General features: G+C 31.5%; 1 protein-coding gene across 3 annotated transcripts; it reads left to right on the top strand.

The window, feature by feature from the left end:
- Window positions 1-575: 575 nt before the first annotated feature.
- On the top strand, window positions 576-27314 carry LOC116766221 (acetylcholinesterase-like). Of its 3 annotated transcripts, XM_061526708.1 has the most exons (6): window positions 576-680; window positions 15700-15782; window positions 22279-24080; window positions 24176-24351; window positions 24421-24558; window positions 25062-27314. In XM_061526708.1, exons 3-5 carry the CDS (start codon window positions 22309-22311, stop codon window positions 24537-24539), a joined length of 2067 nt encoding a protein of 688 aa, XP_061382692.1. In that variant the 5' UTR covers window positions 576-680; window positions 15700-15782; window positions 22279-22308; the 3' UTR covers window positions 24540-24558; window positions 25062-27314. The 3 variants fall into 3 exon arrangements, with proteins under 3 accessions (XP_061382692.1, XP_032511934.2, XP_032512011.2); XM_032656043.2 differs by having other exon boundaries at window positions 24421-27314; XM_032656120.2 differs by having other exon boundaries at window positions 15700-15787; window positions 24421-27314.
- Window positions 27315-27377: the final 63 nt, after the last annotated feature.

The raw sequence follows: 27377 nt of genomic DNA, 5'->3' as shown, positions 1-27377 counted from the left end.
CGCTCCTGTTCGCCCTATAATAAACACATTATATTTCATTGTCTAAATTGATAAGGTTGTGTAGTAAGGATAGGGACACGCAAAGCTTTACCGATATTAAAATATAGTGATATTGAATTTCAGACACAAGGATACCTAACCAAGCTTTAACCTCACCTGTATAATCTTTTCGGGGCATAACAAAATCAATTCTTTTCGGGCACATAAAACCCCAATAGGAACATTATTTCGTATTGGATTTGTAATATTATTGTATTCAAATCCAAAATCTATAATGCTAGTCCATCTGGGTAACAAAATTTGCAGACTCCTTTGATGCCGCAGTCATCTTTTTTTAAAATGGTATGTTTTCATTGCGCTATACCTATGTAACCTGAATCAGGAAACGGGAAAGCACAGATCGATGGATGCGTGTCCATGGGAAATGTGTCGTTGGAGGTGTGTACGTGTGTACTCCGTAGATTGGGTCTACTGATCGGGCCTACAATGCACGTTGTTTATCCGCTAGGGTGCGGGGGGAGGGTTGGGGGCGAAGGGGAGCGCGGGCAGAGGCTCCTGGCCGGGCCCAGAGCAGTCAGTCTGTAGCCACCCTCCGCCGCAGTTGAACGTGCCGCGAGTGTACCGGTGCCCGCTGATCAGATCCGACCTTCAATCCGAAAGAACGAGACGACTATATACAGGTGAGTCTGGCACTAATTTTGAAAATGATGTACAACTGGCTACGAGATTATTATTTTTATATATTATTTTTTTATTAACGATTTTTCTATAAGAAAAATGCGTGATACGGCTCTACGTATTGTAGTCGCGTAGATGCGGTAACAAAGTGAGAGAGTGAAATTCTTTAAAAAATTCGAATAATCTTGATTGTTGAGTCAGCTTTCAGGGTCAAGACAAGGACTTCGTGATATATATAGGGTGTGTAGATGATTTGTGGGATATAATAGAATAGATGTTCCACGCCCGCGATGTCATTTGTCGTAATTTTCCCGAAAGCCGCGACCTTGTTCGGCGCACCACGGGCTCTTTGTTTCGGACTGCTATGATTGAAAGATTAGTCTGTAAACAACTTACCCTCCATTTGTTTACTCAAGGAACTTTCCGCCATAAATACTTTTATACTATACAGGGTGTATTGATTTTTTTGTAAAATATTTTCAATACCAATACAGTTTTCAGATCTAACCACATGAATACTTTTAATGAGGCATAATAGATTTGATTATTGTTTACTGTTGGCTGCAAGTATTTTAATTAACTCCTATGATTTTTTTATTAAACTAAATCGGATATTTTAAGATTTCTTTTCTTTTCTCACAGCGCTTTCTTCTATTTGCGACAAAGCAAAATTAGAAAGGAACCGCGAATAGCAACGACAACAATTCCCAGTCTGATTACTAGACTTCACGCCATCTGAATCTGGGTTAATATTGAATTTTCGACAATAATGCCATTTATTTTTCATAATATAATATTTTTTGGGCGACTCATCTAATATATCGTCAGTTAAGTCTGTGGATGAATCCGCCCGGTAGAGAGATAAGCGCTGAGGAATCTGCTATATAACAGACTAAACACCTTTAACCCTAAAAGTTAATTTTCAATACAACTCAGAGATTTTAACAAAAAACATAAACTTTTATAACATAACGGATAATTACAAAGTGCGGACTTGATGTGTTAATACTCTGTCGAACATGAAAACGAGTCACGTAACGACAACACAGAATTAATGTTAACACGTTTAAAAAATAACTTAAATATAGCAATAATAAAATGTTTACATATAAATGAGGAAATAATTATGAGGACATTAGTCTAATGCTTTAAAGAGTTGATCTAGAAGACTAAAGTAACAATCTCGCGGGAAACTATATTAACACATGTATAAATAAAAACATAGTCCAAGTTTTAACCACGTGTTCACAAAATGCGTAGGACGAACCAAAATAAACGTAAAGCGTGGGCGGGTCCATAGCGTCTCGACTGTATATTAAATTTTAAACAGATTTTATTTATTTAACTGTTTCCTAATAACTTAACACAGTACATAAATAAAGCCGTTTATCCCTCTCTCCCTCACCCATTACTTGGGTCACTATAATGTGGAACATATACATACATACATATGTACCTACCTGAATTCAAGGTATAAATAATATTTCCATTATGTGATCTAAGAGCAACTTTTTTCCATCAAAGGAACAGGTACTGCTTTTTTTAACTGTTGTTTTGTCTGTTGCGTATAAGAAAGTAATAATTATTTTTTTATCATAAAATATAAAAATGGTTTTTTTGGTTGATTGTAATCGAATTTTTCGACCTGGTGAAAACTTCTTACACCGTTTAATGAGAATTATATACGAAATTTATTATCAAAAATGATGATATGAATTAATAAAAACCTTTATATTATATTAATTCTATTCAGTAATTTTCTTTCAGATTTTATAATAATGTTCATTTATGTATAAAATAACAAATTTAAATATATCCCTGTATTTTTGTTACAACATAGTCAAAATTAATGACTTCTAAATTAATGAAACATAAGAAAAATAAAAATAATAGCGGACCTGCATACAAGTTTTAGGGCAGAATAGAATGCTACCTACGCCGCTTGAATAAGTTGGTAATACTTACTAAGCGATTACGTTAGTTATAATAATCAGTAACGCAGTTAAATGCACTGATGCATTATCGCTATACAATAATAAAGAGCTTATTGGATTAGGAGGGATTACAACATTCCTACAAAAACGACGACGACGCTCTTAACATCTCAAGTCAGTTTTAAAATCAATCTGAGTTTCAGGTTCTTCTCTTCGTAATGAAAATTTTATTAACTATTTGAAATATAGCATTCTGTATGCTATTAATATTTATACATCGGGCGGGTAGTTTCTTAAAATTTATTGAAAAATATTTCATTAAATTACTTTTTACTCTTTCGTAACGATGAAAGTAAAGACTGTAGTTAGTTTTATAGACGGTTATTAACGTTCAAACAAAAAACAGGTTTTATAAATTGTGATCATATTTTCATAATTCAATTTCTTCTTCGTATATTTTTCTGATTATTTAACTCGTTTACCATAAATCCTATTTGTAAATGAATCCTAGTCTAATATTCTAACGTACTACATAAAACTCAACGTTATTGGTTTACGGAGTGTGAAAGTGGATAACCTACCTGCAACTTTATTTGTAAATATATTTTACTACTATCGAAAATAATAATATTTTAATATGAAGGTTCCTCTACATTACTTCAAGGAACTTGACCTTTCAGCTTTCGTGAGGCCTCACAATATATCATTCGGCCTCAAGCCGCAGATAGCAAATTTACAACCAACTGTATTTAACTTAGTTTTTCTATTGTATTGTAGATAAGTTTTCTTGGAGGTCACTTTTGAGTTGTCAGAAATCGATTTCTTTACTTGTTATCTAGTGGTAATAAAACTGTATGTTTTACTTGACCTACCAACCCATAATTTATACGTTATATGGAATGAATAAGACGGCAATAAATTAATTTGAAAATAGATTTTATAAACTACGTTCACAGCTTTCGTACACATGGCTCTTACGATTCGACTTTAATTATGTATATCTAAAAATTTCAAACACTTCCAGTTTCATTAAAAGCATGTCATAATATTAAATCCAGAACGTTCCTTATTTCAACTTTAAACAATACAGTAGATAGTAATTTTCGGTAAAGTCCCGCAGCCCGCAGCTCGCCGCACTGCGGTACATATACGACCACTCGCCTACACCGGTCATTAATCGACCTTCAGCACTTGTGTTCATCATTGTACCTGTTTTAAAACGTTTTAACGCTCTATGAACACTAAAGTCCAAATGATTTATTACTATTGAATTTTGTAAATTTACATAAAATGCGGAATTTTGCTTGCAGGTTGACATTCTTCATAAACTTCTCCACAATGTCGTCTGTAAAAATTGTGTGATATTTTGTTGTTTAAATTACAATCTAGCTTTTACTATTACTCAAACCACAAACTATTATTACGGCAAGATCGTGATAAGATATCAGGGTTCCAAAAATCCGTATTCTTCCTTTAAATGATATAGATATAGAACATCTATGAAAAAACCTCTTCGCCTCCCATGGGTGATGCTATATTTAATTTATACGTACAATTTTGGGGAAGTTTGGCGGCATTAATGTTGCAAGGGCACAAGATTCTACCTTTTTTTAAGTTCTTGTCTTGACTTTTACTTTATTAAAATTCGCATTAACTTTTGTCGGTGGTATAAATCGTCAACAATCACCTGTTTATAATAAAGCTAACTCTTAAACCATACATTTTTAATTACGTTGATGTTAAAAATCATGTATATGTCTAGTTGAAATGTGAGAATTTTTATCATCACTATAATTTGTTCCGAATTAGTTTTTTGATGATACAATTATAATTAGCATACAAGTTCAACTACTATAAACTTGTCGTTGTTATTTTATATGTATTTTACTGCGTTATTACGTATGGGCATGAGACAGTTGTCGGCGAGATATAAACTCGACAGATGACTGATGAATGACATTTACCAGTCCGGGTGAGTGACATCGTGCATTAAGTGTTACAGATGTTTAGCAAAGACGTTCACGTTTTTTATTATCGATACATAAAGTTGTTCAGATTCTTTCGATATTCATATGTTGAATTAATATTTTAGCATAGATCCTGATAAAGATCCAATATTATTATTCAAGAGGGATCAAAATGAATATCAAAATATTCACAAAAATTAAGTACATAGATTTTTTTTAATGAATGTTTAAAATTAGAAAAATAGTATTAAATAATATATATTTTTTCATCACCAACACAGAATGTACCGCACGAACCAATCTAAACCAGTTACTTCCATATCACGTTATACGATTCCCTCCAATCATAAAGATGTCAATCACTAACGGATGTGTAACCCCTCAATGATTATTACGAATTCAATTCGGTCGCATACAAATCCGGGTTATAATCTAATAGAGCATCTGTGACTGCTTGCTGTTGCCTGTTTCGACAAACTATTCGTTACATACTACTATTGCTTGTGAAATATATAGACAATGCTAGAATAAGCCAAATATTGCTTCTTAATAGGCGTGTTGGATTTAAAACTAATAACTAACTTTTTAAATTTGATAATAAAAATAAATAACTGTTATCACATTTCTTTGGAATTAGAACCTTTAAAAAATTTTAAATGCTAGTATTTACGATACATGATTTTTAGTTTAGGAAAGGACAATAGTACAAAGAAAATGCTCAAACTAACTTTAATGGACACTAAGCCGATAATAAAGTTCAGACTGGTTTAACTCGTGCATTGCGGATCAGGTGTTGCAGTCACGTGGCTATAGAATTGGCAGATGTCCAAATTGTACAAAATTACATTGCAGTTGCATTCGCTATTTTCCAAAGGTGTTCAAAGAGACTGCCACGTTCATAGTTCATTTGAATAGCATTGTTAAGCTTAAATGTAAAATTTATTTATAAGTTAAAAATAATACTGAACATCCTGTATATTGGCTTTATGGATTATGCATCATATCAAGAGTGTTTCAAGTCTGTACTAAATCGTTATTTGAACTGAACAATCCACTCGACTTCAACGAGTTGAAGTACCGAAATGATCCAGTGGCCTACTGGGAACTAGCCATTTCATAATAATTGAAGCTTGAAGGCAGCATTTAGAGGGTTGGCTATATTATCAGTTTCCCTTAAATATGTAACCTATTTCGGTTAATGTTAAAAAGCTAATTAATTTATATTTAAAAAAAAAAAACAAAAATTTTAAAATACTTGAGTTTTCTTTGTACATTTTAAAATATCAGTATCACGTATGAGTTTACGAGTACATAATCAAAACATAATAAAATCTTTATGTGGCTGATCTTTGGATAAAATCAAAGAATGCAGAAAATAATGAAAATTGGTTCATAAATAATGAAGCTTCGTTCAAGCCTTTTCCTTTTGAGGAATTGTTTTAAGATAACATTATTTTAATTTTTTATGAGCAAACTATTCATTTATACTTAGGTATGCAATATGTATTGACAAATATATACAAAAGCACATATAAATCTATAGTTTTGACGTTTATTTTGAGCGATGTGAAATGTTCTATATAGTAATTATTACAATGATTTCCTATTTATTACTCTTCATATACAAAATTCTAAAACGAAGAAAATATATGTCATATATCATATTTATCAGTAAATATGACTATAAATGTCTATAATATTACTATGAGACGAAGGATCTTTCAGTTCGAGAATACTCTGTGGTGATATGAATTTAAAATTAACGACATTTTAATCACTTTATTACGTCATTTGAGCTTATATTTTATAATAGGTTCGCTTTTTAGAGCGTAACTTCTTCCCCCAGTTAATTCATCGTTAAGAGCTTCTGTTACTTGCTGTCTTTTTAAATATTAAAATATTTTTTGGAAGGTTTTGTTAGTCAAAAGTTATTTTAATGTATTTATACTTTTTATATAATCTTGAGCTACTGTTATTTTTGTTCCTCATTGAAAAGGATTTTGTATAGTAATTCACATAGAGCAATGATTTTATAATAAACAACAAAAATTTCTGTAACGAAATGTCGTTAGTTATTTTCTAATAAGATTCACAAGCTTAGAATATACTTTGTCTTTTTCATAGTCTACCTACCTACCCACTTGAATACAAAGTTTCCCCAAGATTAGACAGTTTAAAATATGTATAACATCATTATAATTTAAGCTATTAAAATCTTTGCAAATATATGTAAGAAATTAAAATCTCGATTTATAATTTGTTATGTTAATTTTCATTAAGACGTAAAAACCTAATTAACGGTCGAGTTGCACGAGCGGTCCGCGTTATTTCTCTTAACTCGTAACATCAAGTAAGCGCACTAATTAAAACTTTTAAAAATGTTTTTAAATACAATGTTAACTTTTTTTTTACGTTCCGAGGTTGAAAATATTCTAGAAAATATATGAAACTTTATAAGCAATTTAATTATGGTAAAAAAATTGTATTATATGCAAAAAACTTTTCATATATTTTGTTGTTTCTAAGTCTGTTTTAGTTTTGTATTCATTTGGGGAAGGTCGCGGGCGAGTGTGTGTTACATAACATCTGTGTGCTAGCACATTATTTTAAACTGAATCAATACTACCTTGATGTTTTATAGAATTTTTAATTAATTTTAATACGATCTGTTCATTCGATATTTATTATCAAGACAGGAATCTGCAAAGGAAGATAGTGAATTCCACTTTTTTTTAATCTACGATTCAAACAACATAAATACATAAGTCTTCTTCCAACGGATATTATGTTCCCGCAGAATCCTCTTTTAAATGGAAGACACGATGGCATAATCTATTTTAAATTAGATCTGAACGCTTTTGCTGAACGACGGAAATCTAGAATTATCGAGAAAAAGTTATAGGATTTACATTAACTGACGCTCTCAAATAATTTCATTGAACCAATAAAAGACATACAACCAAAGACAATCGAATCAATAAATAAAAACTATTAAATCTTACATTATATATACCATGTTCAGGCAGTCCACGTAATGGTTTGTAGTTATGAGAACCTGGGAACGCTGCATGACTAGCTCCAGGTGTGCTGTTCTCCTATTATATTTATGAAGAAAAGGAAAGTAAAAAGACAAAACTTTGGCTAAAGACAATGAGAGAGGAGAAGAAATGCAGGTGTACTATCTCACGGTGTTTTTTAAATAATAGGTGCTAATGTAAGACGTGGTTTTGCCACTGTTAAGCAAACCTAAGTCCAAGACACAGTCTATTATATATGTTCCAATTCCAACATTTCATAATTATAGACTGTGTATACAAAAATCATATTAAAATTCGGAATTGTGAAGGGTACGCGAAGTTTAAGTCCGTTATTTTTCTATAATTCGATTGACGAGAAGATAAGTTTTCCTGGAATAAAACAGAAGTACGGGTAGAAGTTTTTCTTTTCTATTGATCTAGAAAAATAACACCAGATCAGAGAGATCTATGTACATAATTTAGAAGTATGGGCTGTAAGGTGATAAAACATATCATTTATTATAATGTTTTTATATATACTCGTAAAAGAGTCTAAGATTTTCCTTATTTACTCCATTCTCTGAGAAACATTTAATAATAAATATTTTAAAAATACATTAATATATATGTTTATAATTTCTAGATGAGTAATCTCTTAGCCAGCAGATGTTTTAAACTTTTTGAATAATATAAAGTACATCCGTTGATAATTCCTTCACGCCCTGCTTACTCGAAGAATTTTTGTGAAAAATACATATCTTCGAAGACCGGAGAACGTACCATATGTACTTTTGATATAGAAAAAAGGGCCGTTCCTGAGGGAATTGAAAATAATAATATATCTCGTTGGCAACACCTAGTTATTCTTTCGATAGCCCACATCAGATTGTAAATTTAACCTTCACACACTATATATTTATATTTACATTAGAAGCAACATTAAAAATATATAATAGGAAGAAAAAATATATTAAAATAAAAATATAAATCATTAAAATTTCTTATGTCTGAATTAATTGAATATTTTTAATGTTTTTCAAAGTTTAAAACACTGCTCAGAATAAAAAGAACATCTATAACGGTTATTGTTCACCAATTCGTGAAAGCAGATTCTGTATTAATTTGTGCATTAAATTAATAATATATAATAATAATGGCACCCATTTTTATTTGAGGTTTCGCTGAGAATCAGTTTCATATGCCTTATGTTGAATAAAATACAAAAAAATTGTTTCCAGCGAGTGAATAAAATGCTAGGTAGTTGGTTTCACGTGTTCTAGATGGTTCTGAATTATTTAGTTACACATTGAGAAGTTATTTAGCAGTGACATTACCTAAATTACAAAAATAAAAACTTAAAGCTTATATATTCGATGTACATAACGAAACGTACCTTTTTATATGACACTATATAATATATATATATATAACACAATATATATATATATAACACAATATGTATATATATATATATATATATATATATATATATATAACACAAAATATATATATATACACATATATTTTGTGTTACATAAAAATTTTAGTATTATAAATATGTGATTTTACAACGAGTAGTTTTATTTTCTGGGAAATAAATAATAGTGAATATTGGGGCGTGGTAGAATCGATATGAAGTAATATGTTCTTTAAAAAAATATATACATTCAAAGATAATTATCTTATTTTGAATTCTTTTTGTGTTTTAAATAGAGTTAAGTTTTTATTTTGTTTTTCGAACAAAATCTGTCAGCAGTTTTCTTTTACAAAGCTTGTTGTTATCTATCTACAAATGTCGAGAGACTTCTGAATGACTCTATCATATTAATCCGTATTTAAGACAAGTTTGTCGTTAGATCAATTTTAAAGTGAATCCAATTGAATTTAACATAGTTGATGACTTGTTTTTAGGTCAACAAATAATACGTTCAAGATAATTCAAGAATTACTGGACATGAGTTCATTAAAATCAATGATATAATTCTAACATCTTTTGTCAAGGGGGGTTGAAGGTAGTGTGTAAGTGGCATGCCTTGTTGAATTATAGAATAGATTGCTTTTAAGGTCAAAGTCAAATGTCAAATGCAAGGGTTTCTTATAAAATATCTGTTAGTTGTTATTAATTATTTCTACGTGTTTGCATTATACGAATATTTACTTGATATATTAGGGAGTTTCATGTTTATGGAAATATGTCAAAATAATTTATGAAGCAGTTGCTAAACGCATTCAACAAATAGATAAATATGAATTTAATTTCGTTTGTGTTTAAGCACGACCATGATTGATTGACTTTTTTCAGTTTTCAAATCTAAATAAGTCATTGAAATGAAATATTACATACGCATGTAGTATTTTTATAATTCTTTTCTTAATATTTTTGATATATTAAGTACAAGAAATTATACGTTAACGACCAAAATAATCTATAATGAATGATTCACTGACACGTGCAGGAATCGAACCTACATCATGCGGAATATCGCGCCCCAGATTCTTTACCAAGTGAGTTATCGTGTCCTGATCCGAGTGGGTATGAATTTTAAGTATTAAAATGAATTAGTAAAAATTACCGTTTTTATTTAGGTAGCGAATGTGGATGACTTTAAATTACATCATTATCGTTTCGGTAAATTCAAACGCGTCTAACGTTTTTGCACATTTTTTTTTGTTTTGAATCACTCCATCCTTAATTAAGGATTCTAATACTTAAGTATTCGTTAGGAAAATACTCAATCTGGAAAAATATTTTACTGCAAACTTGGAAGTGAGTTGTTCCACGAAAAGAAAGTTTTGCAAAAGCTCTAACAAAACTACTAGTTTAGTTTCTCCGCTGAGGGTTCTCGGCTATGTTGTTTGGACAAATTGCACTCTAGTGAGTTAAAATACACGGGACGGTATTGCGGTAAAGTGCGCCGCTTGTAAATTCATCAAATTAACGGCGAAATGGTCCGTTCAAATTTGCATAGAAGTGAATTTTGTTATATTAAGAATTTATTACACTTTCCCTCGATGTTTAAGTTCCTTATAAATTAGAGCATAGGGTTTAATACCTTTTTATAGTTAAAAAATTCTCCCTTTTATTTATAATACCTAATAATTTTAATCCTTTGTAGCAGTTTAGTAAAATTATCTAATATAAATTTAAATTTACTTAAAATTAAGATAACTATACTCAAATGTCTTATTTTTATATATTTTTTCTTTTATTTTCATAACAAGAGGCAATGTTTACTAATATAATTTTAGCAGGCGAATAACAAAATATGTAATGAAAAATCTTTATTTTAAACAAAGAAGTAGATTATGGGCTAAATTTGTTTGCATTTTAGCTTGCTCATTAGACTTACGTGTTCTAACCTGCCCTTGTGCCCTCAGCAAGATAAGATACCATCGACACTATGTAGGTTTTATAAAAGACTCATTTGCTTTGTGTAAAAAAGTATACCTACCATAAAAGTATGTTATTATAAGATGTACAATAACTTAGACTTCATCTTTGAATAATCTTTATCTAATAGGTCTTTTAGCTATCCATTACTCAGACAAATCGTAATTTTATGAACGAAATTAAATACACAAATATTTAAAAATATTAAAACACCTCATTCTTATCAATTTTCTTTGTTGGAAGTGCATAACATTTGGTACAGATGTAGTTACCACCCGTCTGATAAATTCATGCCACCAACCGATTCATATAGGTTACACTACGATGTCGGGATCCGAAAACGGGTGTTCTGCTGGCCTACACAGTCAATAGGAATGTTTACCTGTTAAAAAATATAAAAGGTATCAAGAGCATATGTCGGAATTAACAATGGCCTTTCCTTTTTTAAAGTGCACCTCATTTACTCAAGACGTTTGTACTACTATTTTTTGCAAATTCACCATAACCTAGAGACTAGCAAGGCTCACTTGCGTTTTTTGACAAAAACGAAGATTTTATACATGCTGCCGCCTATAGGGCATCGATATCACGGTGGGTAGTGTAGCTTACATATCCAGATTACTGTCTCGAGTAAAAACATTTTTGCTTGCTTCTCATTTAGCCAAAAACTCACGTTTTGACACCAGCAGTCACCCACCCCCTCGCTGACAGACAGCAGTTCTGGTTCTTTTATGACAAAGAACCGCACGATTAATTAAAACATACTGAGAATTCAGAGTATTTTTGGTTTGAACAAATCTAATGCTCTGTAAGATATTCCGGCCGTAGTGCTATTACCAAATGTTATCGAGTTGTCTTCTGTTTTAACACGTTTGCACAACTCTCTTTAATGACTCCAATAGTGCCTAAATTTTAGCAGCTTACAACATAGTTTCTACGCTGATGGAAGCAAGCCGTGCAGAACCTGAAAGTGATCCTTCCATTTGAATTACTTCTATTATCTGTAAGATTATTTGCTGGGCGGATTGACTGGATTTTTGACTTTCTGAGATAACATGCTCTAAAAAGTTGTTACGCAGATAGCAACATGGTGGAGCGGCATGAATGAAAAATCCAGACTTGAATCCAGCCAGGATCAAACAGAGTTGGAAAGAGAGGACATCGTAGAGCGTGTTAATTTCGAACTTCAGGTGATCTCTGGGACGAAGCCAATCTAGTAAAATTTACCGCCACCAAAATTCAAGCTTATCTTTTCACTACAAAAAGTGTCCATTTTCCTTGACCCTATATTTTCAAAATGTATCCTAGAAATACAGTGATTGCTTTCAATAATTGGGTATGGAGGCATCTTCAAATATTAACTTTCGGCGGTCTATTCAATTCAAAGCTAAGGCATACGCAATGAAAGTCGGTGGTCTAGAAAAAATGCAGTAGTACTTCACACCGCAACAGCTTTGTTGTCAATTTAAAGCACATTTCTGCTAGAGTAGAATTCTGTTGTTACATTTGGGTAGGTTTTGTGAAACATCCGTGAACCTTTGAAATTAATAGATAGACGTACAAAAACGCTTTTTGGTAAACTATAATTTGATTAAAACTATTCTTGTCAGTCCCAGCACCAGTGAAAAGTAGGAAGCCTCTGGATATTCTACAGGATACACTTTGGAGACTGTACATAAGAATTAAACGCTTTAATTCCTGCATTCCTTTTTTATCGTCGAACAAACAGACAAAAAGTGAGTTTCCATCCTTTCCCTGTAGAAAACCACACATCTAGACGAAGCAATAAAAAAATTGCCTTCTTCATGAATGCCGCTAAGGATTGTAACAGTTTGGCTGCGTCTGTGTTTCCTTACAATTGTAATTGGGTATCTTAAAGACTACAGTGAATATCATGTTACTGGTACAGTGTATTCACCCTTTTGGTTTTATTTCCATCTGCCGATGTGTGGAACGATAGTCAAGCATTATCCAGTAAAAATTTAAGCAAAATAAAAAAAATATATAATATTCAATAATATGTTTAATATAAACAATAAATTTTAATACTTAGGATAAATAATAGTTTTACAAGTAGAAGGCCTGTTAGTTAAATGTTTACATAAGGAATTTCCATTGCCAGTAACGGATTTTTGGAAAAAGGTGGATTTTTTGGAGGTACAATTACAATAAGAGCTTTAACTGCAAAATAAGAACGCTTAGGGCGATTACCAGGGAAGGGAAGCGGAATGAAATCACACATATTAAGACACACACTCACATCTCGTCCGCCCGTGATCACGGTTACTGAAAAGTAACCGAAACCGAAAGTCGGGAGTATGTAGTTTTAACAAAAAATAAATCACGCGCAGTTTATCCGAAAAATATTAGTTTCATTTAAATAAATCCACATATTAAGAGTAACAAGCTTACAAGAACATTATAAAGTGTGGTTAGTAGGAGTATATGCGGAAGCGAAAATCAAATACCTGGTAAAATTTGCGTAACTCGAAGATAAATATTCTATTTAGAAGCATTCAAAAAGCAAATGTCAGCATGGTCCAGAAGAGACCATAAAATACTGTGCTAGCATAATTCAGGTGTCTAAAGGGTAAAAAATTCTGCATAGAATTAAAATTGTGTGTGTAAAAATACATCCGTCGACTAGTTACGTTTATTTGTGAATTCCAGGAAAAATGCTTATCCAAGATATTTAACATCGCCCAAAAAGATCCTAATTACATAGTCATGATATGTATGCGATGTTTTCAAGCTTAACTTAATTACGAAAATGTCTGCTGATACGAATAATTACTCCGTATTTCTTAGCATTCTCAACCAGGTCTACATGATCAACACATTTCCTTATTGCTTGAGATTGATCGAAGTCAGCATTAATAGTGTTGGTGGTAAGGTTCAGGTCTTCAAGAGATAAATGCTTAAAGATTCAAAGCCCATCTTTACATATGAAGATGGTATAAGAGATTATTTTGGTAATAAAATTTAAGAAAAAAAATTATGTAGTCGAATTTCACATTTATTCCGGTAGAGCCTTTTACACTATTTATATACAAATAGTTGTTTCTATACAGTTTTTTTAAAAAGCTTGTTTTTTATATGAACCTCTTGCCTCGTTGCGGTTTCTATGTTTAGCTTCGCTGGGTGAAGAGTCTCTTTATACATCTCAAAAGGTGAGCGGTAAACAGGCAAGTCAAAACCACAAATCAGGGAAAAACTGGGGCTGTGGTAGTTTGTAATTAATCTGTAAAGTAAGTGATCTTTATATGTTTTTGTCGGGAAATTGATGACGAAATCCTGGACTAGAATACAGCCATAATAAAAATAGCTTGGAATTAAAAATATAATTAAAAATTGTTTAGTTTGTAATAAATTAAATTTAAACTATGAACGACTCAGAGATACTTTATTTATAAAACAAAACTTAAACAAGCCTTTGTTTTATAACCATTCATGTTTTAGTGTCAAGCATCTCTCAGATGTCGTTTGAGCCTCCCCATGGGAAACCGAACACGCAAGGTTTGTTAAACATTTCTTTAAGTGAGACCTTGGAGGCCTTTATCCCTTGTTGACAAGTATATGCCGTATGCCCGATATACATATGTAGTTATAGGTGGAGCTTTGTATAAGCTAGAATGCTTATGAATTCTATTCCGCAGCAAAATGGGGCGCGAATATTTGGCTTCGAATTGACGGTTTGGGTCCGATCCTTGGTCATAACAAATATTTGTGTAGCAAACAAGTACGGATCGCTCGTACAATTCTATATTTGAATAGGCTCGAACCGGTAGTATATTGTAGGATTATATTTTACTTTCTAGTTCTCCACTGTTTATTATTTGATTACATCTTCAAATAAATGAATTTCTATCCGTGTTCCAATGTGTGTATTAAATCAATAACTAAAAATAAAATTATTTATATTGACAGTAATAAAAATTAAATTAAAAAGTTGAACACTTCGAACCATCCTTTTTTCAAATTTTCATAGAAAAATATTGTTGTGTTATAAATATGTTTTAATGGTGATATTTTTCATTTCTGAAACGTTAAAATGATTATGGCAAATAATAGCATAAGGTGAAGTTATCGATCAGGCGTTGATTTGTTGTGGCATAAGACAAAATCTTTGAACATAATTGTATTGTAAGTTCGATACAATTAAATATGATATGAAGCTACGGCTGTGTGAGCAATTTACTGTTGTCCGTTTAAAATCCAATCAACTAAGTGGGTAGCTCGACATTGGGACATAAAATCAAGCTCTTGAATCAGTTACAAAAAAGACTTATCTGTAATGGATTACATGTACAAGTATGTATTCCTCATCCTATTGGTGATGTTTATGATTTAATTATATTATTAGATTTGATGAAGAGCTTCGGAGATACGCAGGTACAGGCTAGGTACTTATCATAAATGATAGAAAAACTATCTCAAATAGAACTTGTTTACATTTTTTCAACATAAACTACATATTTCCGCATATATACAAATTACATACATTTTCACACATATATATATACATCTAAATTTATATAATCAGAAAATATATAGGAAACAGGAAATGATAAACGACCTCCCGAAATAGTTTTCGTTGTATAATTATAACAAAATAAATAAAAACTAAACATTTTTTTAAAACAAATTTAATAATATCTTTATTTTAATTTTGTATGTGTATTTTGCTTTATAGTTTAAAAACTTTTTTGCAGGCGATTCACAAGAAGAATTGAAGAAACAACTTCGCACAGAGCACACGAAAACAACGGATATGGTCTCCCATAGATAGTGTCAGGTGAGGTGAGATACACAAGTCTTATCATGTATACAATTGTACCAAAATAAAATTACGTATTACTTCTTTGTAAAACCTATAATAATTAAATAAGTGAGTGATACCCTTCTCCGAATATACCTAAGCGGTTCTTATAATTTTTTTAATGTCAGAAAAACAAACTGTGACATATTTGAGATTCACTTCGCTTCCATCCGAAAACGGGTTAAAATAAACTAGTCTACGTCAAAAAATACTAAAGCTAAAGTAAAGTAGAAACCCTATATCATATTGTGCAAAGCATGTTGTTGTAGATTGGAGATGAGTGGGGAGAAATAACGTCATTTGTATGTGTCGGCACGGAGTCGTGTGTCGAGTTTGTAGAGCAAGGCGTTGTGCATTAAAGATTTCGGTGTAAGAGGTTATCGTGACTCTTGAAGCCAATTTATGTCAGGTTTTTTGGGGCTTCTGTGTCATGCAAAAATTGCGTTTCACGTAGTCACAGTTAGACATCTGTTTCTATATGCATAAAATGTAAAGGTTTCTTTACTTAATTTTGATACTAATTTGAAAAGGTTTAAGTCGTTGTGCAAAATATAATGTTTTATATTTTATTTGATGCTTTCATGGACGTTTGCAAAAATATTCAAAATGTGTTCTTCGATTTCAGAAAACAGCACTTTTATCAATTTTATTTGTTTTCTGGTACAATTGTAAATAGAAATCGCTGCAAAAATTTTATTTCAATAGAAATGCAAAGCCATAACACAAAACCTTTTCAAACAATTTTTTTTGAAAATCGTTCCGATTGTTAAAAACATTTTGATTTTTTCTCAAGTTTGTAATTTTCGCTATAAAATATTCGAAGAAGCTGGAGCGTGACCAATTAAAGTTGATCTGCCGCACGATGACTTGCTGAAATGCTTTTGGATGAAATAAAATTGATGTTGGACGCGATTCGACTTTTTATGGATGAATTGAGTTCGGCTCTGAAAGGTAAAAAGGGACTATTAATAATCTTAAGTAACTTCAAAGCTGTTCTCCTCAAACTTTATTAGTACTTTGAAAATTAACATTGCAAAGTACAATTCAATAGTCATCTATATATATTAAGTTGGTTTGTGTATGCTTCAAAAACTCAAAATGTTCCGCACCGATTCAGCTGAAATTTCGACACAATATACAACAGCCTTAAAGGATGGTTTTTATCTATTTTTCACGATACTAATATACCTTATAGATTTGTCACTAGATCGGTCTATCGGTCGGTGTCGGCACCGAACCCAAAAATGTGTAAAAAATAATGGTCTGTCTGTCTGACTGTTAGTTCTGGCATCACGCAAAAAATACCAATTCGATTACAATGAAATTTGGTATGATTATTAAAAAAAAAACATTTATAGCCATTTTTATAGTAACGGAAGTTGTGAGTTGTAATTTATTCCTTGAGAATATTAAATTAATATCAATTTGAAATTCGGGAAATTTCACGAAATATTTAATTCTTCTTTGCTATTATTTACCACTCATATTATATAATATTTTATGAGAATAGTCTGTGAGTCGGTAACTCTATCAAAAAAGACATAAAGAATAAGGAAAAGATAGACATAAAAATAGTAAGCCGTTGACTTGCAGGATTTAACAGCGCTTGGAAATGGTTTGTCAATTTCCATTATCTTAATGAAGCGGACTGTGTTTGTATTTTGTGAGCGATTCTTCATTCTACTCTTCACTAACAGAGAAGGAGACCCAGGAGATATATTAGTTATTTCCCAACTTTTTATCTTTTACATCTATATGTCGTCGTTAAGACGAAACTTAAGCATTAAAACATTTTATTTAACATTTTTATTCTCGTATTCATAATATTCAAATATATTCTTCATCAGCAAATCAGTTTCAGAGACCTCAGTGAATCTGATAAAACAAAGGAATTTAAACGAACCTTTTCCACTTATCAAGCGTTTACTATGCCACCAATTAAACTCCAAGGCCGGTACACATGATATAGACTGTCGCAATGGACTCTACTCTGTTTGAATTGCAAATGGCTACCTATCTACTTCCACTACAGTATCTTTGACCTTCTGGCACGTGACATCGCGATATCGCGAGCTTCACCGTCAATTATTATTTAGAATTTAATTCTATTTCCAAAATATGGCTTCTTTTATAGTGTATTTAGAAGTGATAGTTAAGTTAAGAATAACACATGATATTTTTTCATTTTTTTCATCATTCCAGTAAGATAATTTTGATGTTTTTGTCCATCGCTTAAAATATGTGGTCGTAAAATATTTAGTTGTAATGAAACCGCAGATAAACATAACAATGGATAACCATCTAACATCGAAAAACATACTTACAACTTTGGGTGTTCTATTTCCAGTCACAACTGGGTTGCTAATTATAACAAATAGCAAAATAAAATAAAAATACTTGTATTTATATTAATAATTACAATCAAATCTAATTTCAATAATTATAATTTTTCAGTTCAGTTATTTCTTTAAAAAAATATTTTTCAAAGCACTCTCCGTTTCTCTTTGTAAATATAAATAAGGAAGCGGCGATGCTGTGTTCTTTCAATATTTGTATAAGGCGTGCAAAATAATTAGGTTTGCTACGACGTTAATTGCTCTTGTACCATTTAAGTATATATTTTTTTGTAAAAGGTGATTTATTTTACTTCAACCAATGTTAATGTTGTGATAACAATGTGTTTGGAGGCTAAAATAAAAGTCGTGGTGGCCTCTCATACGTGAGGGCGCGGGTTCGAAACCTGGCAAGTACCAATGTGATCTTTCCGAATCATATGTACTTTCTAAGAGTATTTAGACACCACTGACGGACGGTGAAGGAAAACATCGTGAGGAAACCTGGTCTTATAATTTCAAATTATAAGATTGAAATCGCCAACCCGTCTTGAGCAAGCGTGGTGATTAATGCTCTAACCTTCTCCATGTGAGTAGAGGCCTTTGCTCAACAGTGGGCTCCTATAGGCTGATGATGATGATGATGTGTTTGGGGGCTGTTTTTTTACTCGTTCAAATTATTGTAACTAATTATATTGTAACTGATCACGTTTTGTATTAAATTGTCCAGGATAAGCTATCCTTGCATACGGTAATTTTTATCACATAACTGTATAAAATTGAGAGACTAATAGGTAACATGTTAATAAAAAGATATGAAATTTCTTTCAATATAACATAATGTTCTTACTAATTTTACCTAATTTATTTTCATTTCATTTCTTCATGAAAAGATCTTTGAAAGAATATTTTGTTAAAGACATTTAGCATTTGATTTTCATGATAGTAGAAAATTAAATGTATTCTATTTTTTTTATTTTTGTTTCAAAATATTATGTTACTGGTAAATATCCAAACTATTTTTGATCCTATTTACTCTCTCAAACATAAATATTTATTTGATAATAGAGAAAATCACGCTAGTAACACTTTCAGAATGCCATCTGAACGGTATAAATGAATCATGTAATACATAACGAAAAAAAAAAATCTTTTATAAAACATGAGTCAATTTGGGCTGTGGTCTCAATAAGCAATTAACGATCGTTCAATTGTCTGCTGCACAAAAGCCTTCCGCCGGTAATGGACACACGGACGGGGCTCGGGGAATAGAGAATACAGCTTTGGGATCTCCGGAGAACAATACATTGTAGCATATGAGAGATACTTTGTTACTTGCCCCAGAAAGCGAATGTGCCAAATGATAAAATTCAATTTATCAAACAATTTTGACAGTTCGCATATTTTATTATATCTCGATTAGATATTATTGTAGAAATTAAAAACAGTGTATAATAACTAGTAAGTAAGTTATTAAAAAATACCTTACTGTTTAATAAAGGAATAAAAATGATAAGAACAAGTTTGAAAACTAAGGCCAGACGAAGTAGAAGTAAAACAGAACGTGAACCTCTCGCAATATTTACAAAAAAATTACAGATTTTAAAATTATTTCATATAAATTGTTTTAACGCTAAGGACGAAAATACAAAACTTAAGTAAAACTGAGAATTGTCACGTGTTAAATGTCAGGCACTTTCATCTCGTTTGCCCGTGATCACGGTTACTGGAAAGTAATCGAGGCGTCAGGAGTATGTAGTTTAAAATAATAAAAAACGTGTAGTAAATTCAAAAATCTTACTTTTATTTAATTAAATACTCTTGAAAATCTTAGATCACTACAAAAATTTGTTTAATTCGAAACCAAAAAATGATAAAATTATTAAGCGACATGACCAAACATTTTCAACATACATTTTGTTGAACACCACCCGCTTAATGTGTAAAGTCCAAAGTATTTGTACACAGATTTTGTTGATTTCACGAATTGTGTAATTAAAGCCATATTTAAAAAAAAGTAGTGTTGGCTACGATTGACATCACAAAGATTTTATAAACATTGAATGAAAATAGAATGAACTTTTTGGAATGAAAAATAGCACATAAAATAACCCATATGATGTTGTCTGACAATGTTTGGTATATAATAAATTACAGCTTACATCAAAACTATTAATCATAGTTATTTATTGTAAAGCGAACCAATATAAAAAATATTTAATTTATTGCATGGTGTAATTATGTTCGTCTGAAAAATTTAATACTAAATGCTGAGAAACAATGACACAATCCAGAAAAAAAAAACAATTTCATACAAAGTACGGATCCTCCTTCAATCTACAGACGATATAATATAACATCCTGCCTTACATAAAACTGAGGAAGAGATCTTTTCCTTTGTCAGATAAACTCGACTTACTGCACAAAGTTCAGTATTTACGAGGTAACAGTAACAAGTGCAATATAAGCAATACAAATAAAAGCACAGAGAGAGTACAAGGGGATTTTCAACACGGTTGCCACTTTCAAGCCAGAGTTTAAATTTCCAAAAATCTAACTATTATATGCATACCTTATCTTTAAATACGCGAAATAAAATAAAATCAATCTATCTCAATATACAATCATCAAGTCTCAAACAAAGTCTGACTTGATATGAGCCCGAAGAAGTCACAGGAATCTTGCCAGTCTAGAATAAGCGATTTCTTTGTAGTAACACGATTATTCTAATTAAATTATAATATCCATTGAAAGTTTTCGCCTTCAGTTTTATGAAGTTGAACACATTAAAAAAAACAAGGTTATCGTTTTGTGAGTGAATAAAAACATCTTTTATTTTTATTAAAAACAATTTTAATCTATTTTTAAAACATTAGAAACGGCAATGCATTGTTTTATTTTAATTTTAAAAGCCCCAACCGTACTAATTTTAATTATAATTAAACATATTTTAGATTTCATTCTTTCATTTTAGAAAACTTTACTACTAATTTATAGGGAAGAAACAAATAAAATCAAAGGAGTTATTGTAATAAATAGTTAAACGTCCTATTTTTTCTATGTAATTATTTCTATGTTATATCTAAGGAAAGTTGATCTTTACACCCTTGACTCAATATTTGGTGTTTTTTCTTGCTTATCATAGTCATGGTTTGAAATGTTGTATTTGAGATCTACAGAAACCGCTTAGAAAAGCCAGTATTTGCAACAAAAAAATGAGGGTACGGTACTGGAGGTTGGGTATATGCATATTATGTAACAATAAGCAAGTGCTTCATTAAGAGCTGTTATATTTTATTCTAATGTTAACTTCTTCATACGATATGTCTTAATTTCATTTATGTATTGGTTGAATTAGTATAGTTTTTCTATTTTATTTAATCATGAGGTCTTTACTATTGTTAGTTCCAATCGAGCTCTCTTAAATTATCCGAACCTATAGGATATACATAAATAATATACAGAAATCGTTCAAACGTTTGGCCGATATTGTAACAGTTCAGTGAATTTTGGTTTTTGACTTGTTTCGTTTCAGCAACATTCATTTGTAGGAATGTTAGAAAGGTTTTGAATCACAATCAAAAAATCGGATTCGATTTTACAGTCATCGTTTAATCTATAATTCTTAGTCTAGATGATTAAGATTACAGAATTGAATTTTTTTTTCGCTATATCCACTAAAATCACTAACCGTTAATGACGCAGTAAAATAATCTACAAAAAAATACGATATTTTTGTTTCAAATTGCTCTGATATAGATAAAACATATCTTGACGTTATTAATCTTGATGGACTGATAACAATATGTATGCTTATTACCGATAACACACATTGCAGAAAAAGTTATTCGTATTTGTTTTTGTTAAATTATTTTAATGTAAACAAGATATTTTTAATGTCTTGGTAGTGCGGAAAATAAGACATTTTGTAGCTAAGGCGCTTATATTATCTTTTTCCCAATAAATTATCATTAATAAAACAATAATTAATTTAAAAAGTGAGCCAAAATAAAAGAGCTAATATACCATAAAATTAGTGATTTTTCTCTAGTTTTAATGTATGTATGTACATATATAAATGCGTTTATTTAAAAGCCTCCCTAATTACACTAATAACTCTATATTTTATTATTTTGCAGGTGGAAACTGTGGGAGTGAGTTATAGCGGCATGCGCGTGCTGGTGGCAGCACTTGCTGCGCTGCTAGCGCGTGTGCTAGCCAGTCCCCACGAGCATAGAGCCAGGCATCATGCGCCGGACCACGCTCTTCACTTTTCTATGCCCGCTCCGCCTCAACCCTATCGCGGACACGGAGAGGCCGTACGTTACAATCCAGAGCTGGACACGATCCTTCCACGATTCGATGAACAAGAAACATCCTCGAAACGAGCAAAATATGCAGATACGGAATCGTCTTCTAAGCGAGCCAATGAAGAAAGATTCTATTCTAATCATGAAAGGATTGAAGAACTTATGGCAGATGAACCCCAACTTGGCCCTGAACCTGACGACCCATTAATTGTTCGCACTACTCACGGTAGAGTAAAAGGGATAACACTTACTGCAGCAACAGGCAAGAAAGTGGATGCCTGGTTTGGTATACCTTATGCTCAAAAACCTATCGGAGATCTCAGGTTTCGACATCCAAGACCCATAGAAAAATGGGGCGATGAAATTCTTAATACAACAGCACTGCCACACTCATGCGTCCAGATTATAGACACTGTATTTGGAGATTTTCCAGGTGCGATGATGTGGAATCCTAACACTGACATGCAAGAAGATTGCCTTTATATCAATATTGTGTCTCCACAACCACGCCCTGTTAATGCTCCTGTAATGTTGTGGGTTTTTGGAGGTGGATTTTATTCCGGTACGGCTACTTTAGAAGTTTACGATCCAAAAATACTTGTATCCGAAGAAAACATTGTATATGTAACAATGCAATATAGAGTGGCGTCTTTAGGGTTCTTGTTTTTTGATACACCTGATGTACCTGGCAATGCTGGATTATTCGATCAACTTATGGCCTTACAATGGGTCAAAGACAATATAGCCTACTTTGGTGGAAACCCTCATAACATAACTTTATTTGGAGAATCTGCTGGTGCGGTATCAGTTTCTTTACACCTATTATCCCCTCTGTCAAGAAATTTATTTTCTCAAGCTATAATGCAGTCTGGGGCGGCTACAGCTCCTTGGGCCATAATATCAAGAGAGGAAAGTATTTTACGTGGATTGCGTTTGGCTGAAGCAGTTCATTGCCCAAGCTCTAAAACGGATACGGGTCCCATGATTAATTGCTTAAGAAAAAAAAGTGCTGACGAACTGGTAAATAATGAATGGGGAACGTTAGGAATTTGTGACTTTCCTTTTGTTCCTATTATAGATGGATCATTTTTGGACGAAAAGCCGAGAAAATCATTAGCCCATCAAAACTTTAAGAAAACCAATGTTCTCATGGGATCAAATACAGAAGAGGGTTATTACTTTATTCTATACTATTTGACAGAATTGTTACCTAAAGAAGAAAATGTCGGAATTACTCGAGAACAATATTTGCAAGCCGTTCGAGAATTAAATCCTTTTGTGAACGACGTTTCAAGACAAGCTATTGTGTATGAATACACAGATTGGCTTAATCCAGATGATCCAGTAAATAATAAAAATTCATTAGATAAAATGGTCGGTGATTACCACTTTGCTTGCGGGGTCAATGAATTTGCCCATCGCTATGCAGAAACTGGTAACAATGTTTACACTTATTATTACAAACATCGTAGTAAGAATAGTCCTTGGCCCTCGTGGACTGGGGTATTACACGGAGATGAAATCAATTACGTTTTTGGCGAGCCACTCAATCCTGGGAAAAACTATTCTCCGGAAGAAATTGAGTTCAGTAGGCGTTTAATGAAATATTGGGCTAATTTTGCAAAAACTGGGTATGTGTGTATAACATCTATTTGATATAAACACCTTTCTTTTTATATTGTTATATATAAGTTTTTTTTCTGTATTACTTTTTATTTTTATTCAGAAATCCATCGATGGACGAAAAAGGGGAGACGATGAAAGAATATTGGCCGCTTTATACGACTGGAGGTCGTGAATATCTGTCTCTTGAGGTGAACTCGAGTTCGGTGGGACATGGTTTGAGATTGAAGCAATGCGTTTTCTGGCAGAAATATCTGCCCCAACTTATGGCCGCCACTAGTAAGTAGTTGCATAAATTTATATTTATGCATGCGAAACGGTTTCTTACTTTTCTTGTTTATTTTGCAGATAAACCTGAAACTCCGAAAAACTGTACCAATACTGGATTTTCAAGAAAACCTTCCCACATGATGCTCAGTTTGAGCTTATTTTCTTTAACAGTTGTTAAGGCGATTAACTATATTTAAATACTACTGAGTGTTTCAAGTTAGGTGTATTGGTATTAGGCTTTATAATATAGTTTAGTCGCTTTTAAACGCTCCTCCGGCTGTGGAGATTAGTTACTTGTATTATGGGATATATCACTTTAATTTCGTCTTTAAACGTGATTTTATTTCTTTGGTAGAGTATACTCATAAAATAAAAAGGTATAATTAATTTTTGTATTAACGGTCAGTGGAACAATCGTATGCTTTTTTGTGAAATGGATCAACGGTATATTTTAAATTATTTTTATATATAACGTATATAAATAATATACACATATTTTTATTATAAGCCACCTTAAGTGTTATATTGCTCTTTAAGTCTATAAAGCATTTATTAAGCTTTGGTTAAGCTTCACGGTCGTAAATAAGAAAACTATGGAGTTAATGTTATTATTTTAAGGAGTGATACCTCCATCAACATATCACTTGTTAATAACAAATTTTAGAAATACGTAGTCGTAATTTCGTCATAGTTTGTAAGACTTTAACATATCTTTACAGAATAGGCTGAAGAGATTGCTAATAAAAGAACATGCGGAAAGTGGAACAGTCAATGAAAGACTCACAAGAAAATGATTAAAATAATGGAATTTCAGCTGAACCGTGTTAATGTAGAATGTGAAATGATTGATGTATATGATAAATAAGATGTAGAACTTTTAGCTTTAAAGCGCCTCTATTGCAATACATATCACGCAAGGCATAGAAATGTTTAAACCCATTCTAACCTTAGTGTAAGTTAAATGTAAGCTAGTTAGCTTCACAACTCTGTAGCGGACCAATATTAGAAAGTTGTACATGATATATGGTTCGACTGGACTAAAGGAAAACAAAGTTCAAAACTGCCAAAAAATGTTTTGGATCTAAAAGAATTTTAGTTCATGGAAAACTAGTCGACTGTTTAGAAAAAGATGATTGTTCTGACATATGCAAATAGTAATATAAGAATAAATTTTAAAAAGTCGATTAGTTTTCCGTATGCTTGAGTTTTAACAAGAATCGGTTGTAATTTGGTGGTTCTGAGAGTAACATCTAACAGAAGGTAAAAAAAAAACATTCTCCTAGTGTTGGAAATTGTACAGCTTTTAGTATATGCCGTAAGTTAGCAAAAACCAAATTAGTACCTTAAAGTTTAGGATCGACACATATAGCTTAGAGAACGTAGTGTCCAACAGTTCAGCTTTCGAATATTGGTATTTGGTAATATAAGATAGAGAGAATCTTTTCAATTCGTTCAAAGATTCGAAATACAATTTACTAGTACAATACAGTAATTTTAATGTCTTTTGGCGAGTATTTTTTAGATAATAAAATATTGTTTTGTTTCTGTACATAACGTATGTATTAAAAATAAAGTAGGTCTTGAATCTTAGGTTTTATGTACTTTCAGGGCATGAACGCCCAAGTGTCAAAACAAATCTGTTGTGGAAGACGATACTTTATGAGATATAGTGAAGATGTAATTTTCATATATCGACAATTTATGGCTTTTTTTAATTTATGATTAGATTAGATGTAAACATTTGAATATGTAAGTCAATTGCTGTCTTGAATACCGATATTAAATCGTTTATTAAATATTAAAACACGGCTTTCGGTAGCTTATACAATTGCCGATGTTAGATTTTAATCTAGTATCAATATAAAGTTATCTCTCGTTCGATGTTTCACGAACTACGCTTATTTTAACCTGCATATATAAACCTATAGAGTGCCTCTTGTTCACTTTTATATATATTGATAAACACTTAGTGTATACTTGTAGTAGTAGAGACGTAACTTCTTACGATTTGCACTTATTTAATTTTATTTTGATTCAATCTTTTTGGAAGGCCAGGAAATGACGAGAAGTGCCAAAGCAAGTTTAAAAATGTGTCAATAGAAAAACATATTTTTGTTATAACATAGTCATAAAATTAAATTCTTCAAATTTATTCCATTACTACGTACTTCAATATTTTAAATTTTATCTAGTAATGAGTCATTTCAATATATTATCTGAAAAAAGATTATATAATATTAAAGCTTGTGTACACTTCTCACTTTACTTGTTTACATATATTTTTATGTCTTACATATTTTCTATGATGACCTAAATACACTTACGTGAGTTTAAATGACAAATCTACCAAAACTTTGAATTTTAAAAGACGTAATTACATATTATTGATTGTATTAAAAAATCGTGATCCGGTGGAGGAGTATTGAATTTAAAAAATGCTAGTATTATTTGACTGGATCTAGAACGTATCAGACATTAAATGATACCAATATATATATATATTTATTGAATTATTTGAGCATGATTATAAAACATAATTTCGTGTTTCATAGCAGTTGGTAGAAAATAGTAGTATAAAACTTTATCTTCAATTGATCAATATTTCAAGTAAGGAAGTATTGGTTTTGATGGAATAATTCTCTTCCAAAGACATGAATTTGCTAAATTGGGATTGTGATTTATTGGAATTTGAATCAAATAATACTAGCAAATTTTAATACGTTTTTATAGATAAGAGAGTGCTAAACGATAATATTATAGTACCAGTTTGTTGAAGTTAATGCTTTTGATAAATGTGGCCTAAATCTCAGCACGAAATATGGGAGGCCTATCTGTATTTATTTAATTCTGTTTATCTTTTCAAATTCTAATAGTAATTTTTCGAGTAAGTTGTTCATAATATTAGTGCTATGATTGCATTATTGAATGTCTGCAACTTTTGTGTTTAATTATAAAATATATGCTTGTATATATGGAAAGTGTTTTATTTATGTACATTCAAGATAGCCTTATCTGCTTTAATGTTATATTGAAGT

The sequence above is a fragment of the Danaus plexippus genome, assembly GCF_018135715.1.
Source record: "Danaus plexippus chromosome 3 unlocalized genomic scaffold, MEX_DaPlex mxdp_25, whole genome shotgun sequence".
Taxonomy (NCBI): domain Eukaryota; kingdom Metazoa; phylum Arthropoda; class Insecta; order Lepidoptera; family Nymphalidae; genus Danaus; species Danaus plexippus.
This window is presented reverse-complemented; position numbering and strand designations above follow the sequence as displayed.